Here is a 10,551-nt window from a genome sequence, read left to right on the forward strand (position 1 = left end):
CTATCTATGTGGAGTTTGCACGTTCTCCCCATGTCTGCAGGGGTTTCTTCCCACAGTCCAAAAATGTGCAGGTCAGGTGAATTGGCCATGCTAAGTTGCCCATAGTGTTAGGGGTATTAGAGAGAAATGGGTCAGGGTGGGTTACTCTTCAGAGGGTCGGTGTGGACTTGTTGGGCCGAAGGGCCTGTTTCCACACTGCAGGGAATCTAATCTAATCTTTTGTAGAAATTTCATCTTTAGCTCACTGTTCAAAATAACTTTCACAGATGTTCACAAAATTGAAAACTAAAATGCACTTTTCTTCAACCTTAGAATCTAAGTTTCCAACTGTTATGAGTCTTCATGTAAATAATGTGTAATATAGGTTCGTCCCTTTGTGTTTTCTTCTTCTCCCCCATCCCTCCACTGAAAATTATGGTTGCAATATTAAATAAAAATCATGCAAAATGTGTGTGTGTGTATACGTGTGTGTACAAAGAATGAACAGTGGGTTTACTATAAAAATGGCACTACTGCAGGCTGAATGCAAATTGTTTGATTGATTATTATAGACAATGAAGTATTCATTGTTTGAGAGGAGATAAAATGAGCCATATCTTTCAAAACAAAATCATTTAGATTTAAACAAATTCTCATTTCTTTGGAATGTATTTTGCACCATGGATTTCTGATGTTTTATTGTTAACTTATTGTTCCTCCAGTAGCCCTCGAAGTTTCAGATCTCTTCCCTTTTTCTTTCCAGACTACATAAAGAGACTACGGTATTGTGAATATCTGGGAAAGTATTTCTGTCAGTGCTGTCATGAGAATGTCCAGTCGGTGGTTCCAAGCCACATATTGCGGAAATGGGATTTCAGCAAGTACTATGTCAGTAACTTTTCCAAGGATTTGCTGAATAAAATATGGAATGATCCACTCTTCAATGTTCAGGACATTAACAGTGCTTTATATCGAAAAGTGAAGTCTCTGGATCAAATCTATGTAAGCAATCCTAAAACTTTTCTTATGAGGTCTGTAAAATTGATTATTTTAGTCATTAGAATATACGGCTTTCCTGAAGCATGATAAATTGGCACAATTGTCATTTCTTCAGTGGGCCATTATCGTTGTAATGCCACAAGTGTAGTTATTATCCTAATTAGGTTTTTAAAAAAAAGTCCAAACAGCCTGTAACGTAAACCTGGATGCAGACTTAACACAGTTGGTAAAAGAATCAGAAGATTGAGAATTTGTTTTCATGCAGTGATTTGTGATCTAGAATGAACTGCCCCAGTCGTAACTTTGAAAAGGGAATTCGATATACATTGGGAGTGGGGCTGATTTGTATTGCTTCTTCAGAGAGCATGCACAATATGCTGAATGGCTTTGTTGTGTGATAAGGCTCTATGATTCTTCATACCATTTTCCCAGATTGTTGATCAATTCATTTGACAGTCATATTCACCAAAAGTAATGATCCATCTTGACATGTTCCTGAAATCCCCAGTCTTCAATGAATTTGATTCACTCCACATGACACATGATATCGAGAAATGGTTGAAAATACTGGGTACTGCAAAGGCTATAGGCTCTGACAACATTCCTACAATAGCATTGAAGACCTGTGCTCCAGGATAATCTGCTCCCCAGCCAGTCTAAGTGTACTTATAAAGCTGGCATCTACCTGACCATGCAGAAGGCATGGGTGTATCCAGTACACAAAAAGCAGGACAAACCCTTCCCAGCAAATTCGTGTCCTCTCTGATAATAATCAAAGTGATGCAGAGAGTCATTTGCAGTGCTATCAAGTGGTATTTGCAAAGGGATGACTTGCTCAGTGGTGTACAGTTTGGTTTCTGCAAGTGTCACTTGACACCTGATCTTATTACAGCCTTGAAAGTGAGGCAAAGCTGACTGTCCTTGACTTCAAGGCATTGTTTTAATTTGCTATCCAGGAGTCCTAAATAAACTGAAGTTGATAGGAATTGATTGCAGTTATACCCATCGCAAAGGAAGATGGTTGTGGTAATTAGAGGTCAATCACCTCAGTTCCAGAGCATCATTGTTGAAGTTATCAGGATAGTGTACTAAGACCAATTCTCGTCAACTGCTTTTTCAGTGATCTTCCCTCCATTGTAAGTTTAGAAATGGGGATGTTGGCTGATTAATTTTGCAATCAACTTTGAGATGGTCTTCCTAATAGCACTGTGGGTATTTCCAGACTAATGTATTGAAGTGGTTAAAGAAGGCTGTTTGCTACTGCCTTCTTGAGGGCGAGTAGAGATGGGCAATAAATACTGACCTAGCATGATGGTCAAATTCACTTGAATGAGTTCCAAAAGTAAATTCAAATCTGTTGAATCCAAGTATTATTTATAGGGATGTCAGTGTTTTTACTTACTTTATGGAAAATGGTATCTAGCAATAATCTTGATCTATAACTGAATCAATCCTATGTAATCTTTCAGTTGATTTCAGTATTATCCATAGGTGTGAGAATTATTTTGTGCAGCTGGCAGGAAATCTATCCTATATAGCTTTCTACATGGAGCAGAAAAATGAAGCTTTTCCTTCCAAACTTTTGTTTTTGAAAATTAAGTCTAAAATGTAATTGTGTATTCAATCATTTTTTTTTTTAAACCTTTTTTCAGATGCTGAGAATTCAGCTTGTTCACATGAAGAATTTATTCAAAACGTGCCGGTTGGCAAAAGAGTAAGTTAGATTTTTTGTTATTTCACAAAACAGTGAAGATTCAACTGTGATGTTTGTTGGCTGACAGGAATAAATACTGCATTTAAATATCCCAAATTGGGTAGTCTAACCTAACTAAATGTGATTTATTGCTGTTGTTAACAAGACCACCAGTTCTCTCACTTGTGGTTCTTGCCATCAAAATATTACCTCCATGGAATATGTAACATATAAATTCCATTAACTTAGAGTAGGTGTTATACGTAACTACAAAGCCATTTTTGTGCAATTTTAAGTAATCCGTCAACTTCTAATTGCTTTTCCTTAATTTCAACTCAATGTTTCTTCAAGGTAAAATTTGTTTGTTAGGCTTCCATGCCTCAGAATTGGAATAATTTTCTTAAATTCTCTAACTTCAATAGTGTAATTACAGTACTTGCAACATTTGCAACTTACTTGTCTAGACCTACCCTATTAAGTTGGGCTGATACTGTCAAAGCCAATGACAGACCATTTCTAGGAAGACTTAAGATTTCAGCAGTTAATATGAACATTATCTTCACCCTTTCATGTTGTGGAGAATTCCAGCTTGTAATATTGAATGAATCTTCTCTTTTGAATGAGGGCCTTGCTTGCTGTCGTCATGTAGTAGAAAATCCTAGGTGTATTTGCCATAATTTTCTGTAAATTCACTTAATTTCAATTGACTGAAAAGTATTTGTGGTCATATTTGTCCATTTCACTCATTACTTTTCTATAATCCCATCTGGATAGTTCTTGTAATATGATGACCCATGTAGTCTATCATTCTCTGCAGTCTAATTCTGGACAGAACTTTGATCCCAAAGGGGAAAAAAAATCAGTCAGAAGTCTTGGATTTTCCAAATTCATCTGAATTTTCTACATGATTTTTGTTCATTTTATTGAGCTGTCCTTTCTCCCCCCGCCCCCCAATGTTGATGTTCATTTTGTTTTGCCACAATCCCAGACTAATTTCACTGACTTTTGTTTCTTTCCTAACAATCTGAATTGGCATTCTCTTCCATTGTTTTCTGTATATAAGAGTGAGCTGGAGAACCCATGCATTTAAGAAGAGCCACTAGTATGAAATTGGTAGTTTGTAAACCCAAAATGTGTTGGTTCTAGACAGCAGAGTTTAGGAAGCATCTCCAAGCCTTGGAGAAGTTGCAAAGAATTTACTGATCTCATTCTACATGAGAGACTAAAGATGTATGGACAGACTAGAAAAACTGGGATGATTCTCCCACTAGTTTTAATGGGAGATTAATTGAAATGCTCAAAATTCTTGTTGATAGAATACTTATGGAGAAACCTTAAGTATCATGTCGCAAAGTGATAGTGCCCCTACCTGTACTTCTGGCCTGGAAGATCTGGGTTCTAGTCCCACCCACACCAAAAGTATCACAACTTGTTCAAACAGGTTGATTAACAATAACTAAGGAGTGGAGCTATTTCTGTAGGAGACTGATAACCAGGGGAAAAGAGATAAGTGTAGATACAACTAGATGAGAGATGAGATTTTGTTTTATGTGCTGAACTGTTTCTGGCTAAATGAGTTGTGGAAGCAGTCCAAAGTTACACTTAAAAGGAAATTGGATACATTTTTGAGGAAAAGAATTGTAACCATCAGTTAAAGAGCATGGGACTGACTGAACAACTCTCTTTTTTTTAAAATAGCCAGCTTTGAGGGTTTGTGGATCAGTGGTAGCATCCTCACTCCTGAACCAGGAGGTCTGCATTCCAGTCCCACCTGTTCAGAGATGTGTAATAATATCCCAACAGTTTGGTTGAAAAATATGTGAAAGCCAACAAGGCAGAGCTTTTGCATTGTTGTGGTAGTGTCCTAATGCTTGGGTCAGAAGACCCAGGTCGAAGTCTCAACTGCACTGAAGATCTTTCTCAACACATCTGGGCACTTTGATTAAAATGTTTCATTTTTAAAAGTCAGAACGGGCACAATGACCAAATGGCCACTCGACTACATAGAAAGAGACTATGAAATTACCCTAATGTAAGTGTTCCCTGAGTTGAAGAAAAATCATTAGAAGGTAGAAGTTCGCAAGAGCTGTGAGCTGCCTTCCGTTTGTGGAAACTCATTAGTTTGAGTAAAAACAGTTGACCTATTGACACATGCTTCAATTGACCAGATTCCAAAAGAGTTTCTACTTTAAATGAAACAGTGGAACATATACCCATGTAATGGATTATCAAAATGTTAGAATTTGGTAAGTGTTGTGAATTTTATGTTAATTGAACAAGTGGTTTGTCAGACCCATTCTTTGTTCTTTTTTGTGGTTATTTTCAAAATTTGCTACTGAGTGGCCTCCTTTTGCTTTTTATCCAGTACCCTCTTCGTCTCCAATATCTGGTGATTGGAATTACAGGACCTGGTTAGTTTAATCTCTAGTCTTAATGTCGCAATTGTGGGTGTTTTTTTTTAAGGTGACAGGGCTACCTTAAAGGATATAATGCTATATAATTGGATTTTAATGAGAAGCAACTGTTGCTTAAAACTTGAAATAGTTTTTGTTTTACACAAGTCGTGAGTGATGCCATTTAATGGTACCAGTAGTAATGGCAATTGATTGGCTCAATTTTTCTGATGTCTGGAATAAGCGAGGACAGTGCAAATAGCCAAGACAGGAGAACAAAATTGTTCAACTGAATTTGTATATGAATTGTGTATAGTGCTTTAATAAAGTAAGTTAGCAGGTAAATTAGGGAGCCAATCTTCAAGAACAGAAAATGCAACATTGTAGGAGAGAATGTTGGTGACCACTGTCACAAACTGCAAAGAGCGAATGAGTCGGAATAACACACTGTGTATATAGCAAGTCGGTCATATGGAATAGATGGAAAACTGTAGAAAAGATTTAAACCAGACACGATGATAGATGGGCGTGGGTCTGGGCAATTATAACATTTGGACTCTAAGTTGTAATAGAATGCCCCCATCTCCTCCTCCACCAATAAACTATTCCAGGCTTCGTTTCTCCATTAACCTTCCTTGTTAAAGAACTTATTTGAGGATTGCACTTAGAATGAAGTATTAGAAGTTGTACCACTTCTTGAAGGGTTTCCTATTGAGGTTTGTTCAAATTATAGTAATCAGTTGTATTGATGCTATTTAATTGAAATCTGTTTTTAATGCTGTTGTAGCAACAAAGAAAACTGCTGACTATGATTACTAAATTGGAGGTAAACCTTATTATAACTCACTGAACCCCTGAAATATCCTTTCCTTATTGTTGGGTCATATGACAATGTCAGACTTTTGGGAGTGCAGTTAAGTTTTTTTTTAATCTCAGATGTGGAATATTGTCATGCTTTTGTAGACTCTTGGATAACTTTGACACAAAACCAGGTCATCTGACTGAGGATCTTCACTTGTACTCACTAAATGATCTCACTGCTGTGAAGAAAGGGGAATTGGCAGGAAGGTTGAAAGAACTTGTGAAGATAGGAGCAGCACACGTGGAGAGCTGCATGGTATGGACAAAAGTCGTTTACATTATGATCAAAATGGATAAGAAAGGATTTGCAGTTAAATTGTAATTTTCTGCAACATAACCATTCAACTGTAGTGCAAATAAGGGTGTGATTGCTTTTGGAAACATTCAATGTGGTCATCTATGACAGTTGTGTTCTAAAGAGTTCTGATTTTATTGATTCTTGGTGGGATTATACTGCTCATGAGTGGGCTACTTTCTGACTGAGTTAATTTCTGTTCTATATTTTCACTTTTCATGTTTGAATTTTTTCCCCATTCTGTTCTTCATTTTGCATTATACTGAAGTTCTGAACAAGTTGAACTGTGACTTTTCAACAGACTCAATACAAGCGAGAAGATTTCATTAATGATATACACTCTTCCCATTTTATCAGTAATTCAGTTCAAAGCTGGCAAGATAGATAATTTCATTCCTTGACAGTGTGTGATGGCAGGGGGAAGGAGAAAATGAGGTCAAAACAATGACTGCAGATGCTGGAAACCAGATTCTGGATTAGTGGTGCTGGAAGAGCACAGCAGTTCAGGCAGCATCCAAGGAGCTTCGAAATCGACGTTTCAGGCAAACGCCCTTCAGGAATAAGGGCTTTTGCCCGAAATGTCAATTTTGAAGCTCCTTGGATGCTGCCTGAACTGCTGTGCTCTTCCAGCACCACTAATCTGGAAGGAGAAAATGTACATTTCTCCCATGACTTTGAAGTCTTGTGTGTTCACTTTGAAATATGGAGCCTATTTTGACGTAACCCAGGTTTCATACATGGGTTTATCATTTTTGTGTCACTTTAGTTGTTAATTATGCTGCTAAAGTTCCTCTGAAAGAAAGCTAGTCGGACTTACGAACTGATGCTTTTTAGGGTGAATTTTTATTGTACCTAAAGCGTTATTTTTATAAAACAAAAGTCATCTTTGTTTTTACTCAGCTTTGTCAAGCAAAAGGCTTCATCTGTGAATTCTGTGGTGATGGCACTGATATCATCTTTCCTTTTGAATTGCATAAATGTAAACGATGTGAAGGTGAGTATTTTGAAGGTACATCAAAAGTCGAGCTAAAAACAATCTGTTGTTAAAGCGTCTTCACATCTTGCTCACTGCCATTTTTGATGGACAAAATCTGGGGAGTCAGAAGACAAGTTACTTGCTACTGAATTCCCATCTCCAAGGTGCTGTTGCAGTCACAGTATGTATATGGCTGATCCAGTTCAATTTCAAATGTAATTCCCAGAATGTTTCAGGTGGGGATTCAGTGACTGCAGTTTTGCTAAAGGTCATGCAACAGCAAACAGGCTACTGTTGGGGATGGACATTAACCAGTACTTGTGTGGCTTGAATATTACTTGCCACTTATCAATCTAATCCTGAATGTTAACTAGGTCTTATGGAAATGGACACAGATTGCTTTAATTCGTGAGAATTTGGGAATGATACTGAACACCCTGCAATCATCAGTGAACCTCCCAATTTCTACTTTATGGTTCAGTGATCAGTCATAAAGAGCTGGCCACTTCCTCTACTTATTTCAAAATGTTTGTTTGAATCATTTAGGATGAGATTGAATGAGCTTTCAAATCCACATGCCTTAAATTACTGCATTTTTCGACCAGGAGCGCTGTCTCCCTTTATCCCTGCATCGATCCATCTGCTGAAACGATAATGTCTCATTGTAACTCCTTGACAAGCGCACCATCTTAAAGGAGCTTTATAAATGGTCTATTCTATTTTGGAGGGTGCGATATTTTGTCCTGCAGCAATCTTCAATTCCAATGTTTTTCTCAGACTCTGGTAGTTGAACTCTGTCTCATTTGCAGCATTTATCACTTTCAATTGTGTTAAGTATTAAAACAGTAACTCCCTTTTAACAATGTGTGTTGAACTGCTATTATAAAGTATTAAGAGATTTATTTTTTCTTTGCAGAATGTAAAGCATGTTATCACAAGTGCTGCTTTAAATCGGAACAATGTCCCCGCTGTGACCGGTTGCAGGCACGTAAAGAACTCCTTGCCAAACATACCATAGAATTGTACTTGGAGTCAGAAGGTGAAGAGGAAGTGAGTTCACAGAGTACAAGTTGTGACTGAGCAGGAAGACAACAGTAGTTGACAAAACTACTTGAAAGTTTGGATCGAAGCAGTGTTGAGTTCATGCACTTTTTTATTAGAATTGGCACTATGGGCTTCATCTATACTAAAGCTGTAATAAAAATGCTATTTATTGCCTTCCAAGAATGTAAACTTTAGTAATGGTGTGCTTTTGATCTGTCTGATAACAAATGTACATTTGTCCTTGATGCTGACCATTTTTTGTTTATTTACATGTTTTAAGTATATTAAATGTTTTTGCATGAATGCTTAAAGGCTGTTTTGGAAGGAGGAGGCTGTCAATCCAGAGCAGTTTTACTATTTTGTAAACTACAAAATGCATTCCAGGATTGGTCTATATTCTTGCCAGAACGAGGGAGCTTTCAGTCAGCTGAGTGGGTATACATGTTATTTACAAAATCTGTTTTCATCCACTTTTCCCATTTCTGGCTGAAGGCAAGTACATAGATTCTTGAAGATGCACTTAAGATAATGTCTGTAAATAGAAGTTCTGATCCCTAGTATTGTAATATCACTTCCTGTGGCATTAATGCCTGATTTAGTACTGCAGTATTTCTTTTTGGTATTTAATTTAAAAATTGGTACTGTAATGTTGGATGATGCCAAAGGAAGTTTTTAGAAGTCAATTTATAACCTATAAGGTTTCTGGATACTGAAAATTTAACTATACAACTGTTGATTTTGTTTTGCTGCCTTATTTGAGCTGCTGTAAAGTTTTTTTTTTGTTTAATCAACCAAGAATGTATAAATTTATTTTAAAATCATATATTCTGTAGAATGACAAAAGGAATGTTCAAGAATAAAGTGTTTGGCTTGAATGTAAATTTTTTTTGTTTTGCTAGCTGTCAAACCTAATTATTGGAGTGTTATATAGCTGTGTTGTTCATGATGTGGGATGATTGAGGCGATTTTGTTTTTCTTTCCAAGCAGACTGTTTCATTGGAATGTCACAGGAATATTGAGTTGTGATGGATTAAATGAGTCCCATTCAAAATACAGTATAACTTCTAACCAGATATATACATCTATTTTTGTAGATTTTCAATACTGAGAATGAACAGATTGCGAAAAATGATATCAAATACCTTCAAACACTTCCGATGTTATTTGGCAATGTCATGTATGTTTTACCTGTTGTATTTCTCTCTCCTGTTCAATATTTTGTGGTGCTACAAGGTTATTCACTCTGTTCAGCTTTGTTTGCTATTCTGCAATGTCAACATCCTGTGCCATAAATATTTTGCTGGCTTGATACTTGAAATGAAATAGACTTTTGAGGTTTGACAAGAGAGGAAGCTATTTAAATCTTGGTTATGTTGAGGTTCTTGTAACTGCTTTGGATCCAGATCATGTTAATTTAAACCCAATTACTCATGCAACAAAATCTGTGTACCGATGCAGGGCCACAAGTTTTGATGTTTAGTTGCAATGCAATGTCTTAACTCGGGTGGAGTGGAAGTTGGTACAAATCAGTAATAAAACAGATTTTGTCCATGACATCGCAATACTATCATGAAGAAAAGTATTCGAGACCTGTGTAAAATGAGCTGCATTAGAATTACGAAGTTTTGAAATAGACATATCACTTTTGGGTGCCCTCCAAGCCTACTAATGAAGAGTATGTGGATGCTTGTTTGTTTGTTTGTTTATGTGACTTGAACCTTGACCTTCTGGCCCAAGGGTAGGAACATTGCGCACTCAAACATATCTAAGTAGATATTAGCGATTTTTGATATTTTTAAGCAACCCATTCAGACAGGTTGGCACATTTCTGGATGGGCAGGTTTGGGAACATAATTTGGATATGCCATTTAATTACCCATAACCTTGCGTAGGTGTTGGCACATCAGATATATGATTAGCATCAAATTTTAAATTACCATGTCAATTGTAGTGGTATCTTCTCAATGTAGATATTTTTAAATCCTCCTATTCAGATGATGCATCTTTGCTCAAGTTGGATTTGAACCCAGGTCATCCAGCCTAAAGATAGGGATAGTATACTTTGCCACAAGCATCTACAAAAATATCAAATTTTATTTTTTAATCCTTCTGTTCAGACATGTTATTGACATGTCTGGGAGCATATCTAAGATATTTTCTAATCAGTACCCAACATCTTTTCCCTTTTATCTTTTAATTACTAGGCATTTAACATCTGACAACAGAACCTCCTGGATCTGAGCAATCTCCACCTAAGATCCCTATTTGGGATCTAGTGGCATAGTAATGCCTCTGAGCCAGAGGATCTCAA

General features: G+C 36.8%; 1 protein-coding gene across 4 annotated transcripts in view; it reads left to right on the plus strand.

The window, feature by feature from the left end:
- rubcn (rubicon autophagy regulator) overlaps positions 1 to 9,121 on the plus strand; it is a 58,684-nt gene extending 49,563 nt beyond the window's left edge. For all 4 annotated transcript variants that reach the window (XM_043702393.1, XM_043702396.1, XM_043702395.1 and 1 more), the window contains 5 exons: positions 743 to 981; positions 2,631 to 2,692; positions 6,028 to 6,181; positions 7,121 to 7,214; positions 8,113 to 9,121. In XM_043702393.1, coding sequence (XP_043558328.1) covers positions 743 to 981; positions 2,631 to 2,692; positions 6,028 to 6,181; positions 7,121 to 7,214; positions 8,113 to 8,276 — 713 coding nt within the window. In that variant the 3' untranslated portion in view covers positions 8,277 to 9,121. The remainder of the gene's footprint in view (positions 1 to 742; positions 982 to 2,630; positions 2,693 to 6,027; positions 6,182 to 7,120; positions 7,215 to 8,112) is intronic.
- Positions 9,122 to 10,551: the final 1,430 nt, after the last annotated feature.

Source organism: Chiloscyllium plagiosum, chromosome 13 (assembly GCF_004010195.1).
Source record: "Chiloscyllium plagiosum isolate BGI_BamShark_2017 chromosome 13, ASM401019v2, whole genome shotgun sequence".
NCBI classification, from domain to species: Eukaryota; Metazoa; Chordata; class Chondrichthyes; order Orectolobiformes; family Hemiscylliidae; genus Chiloscyllium; species Chiloscyllium plagiosum.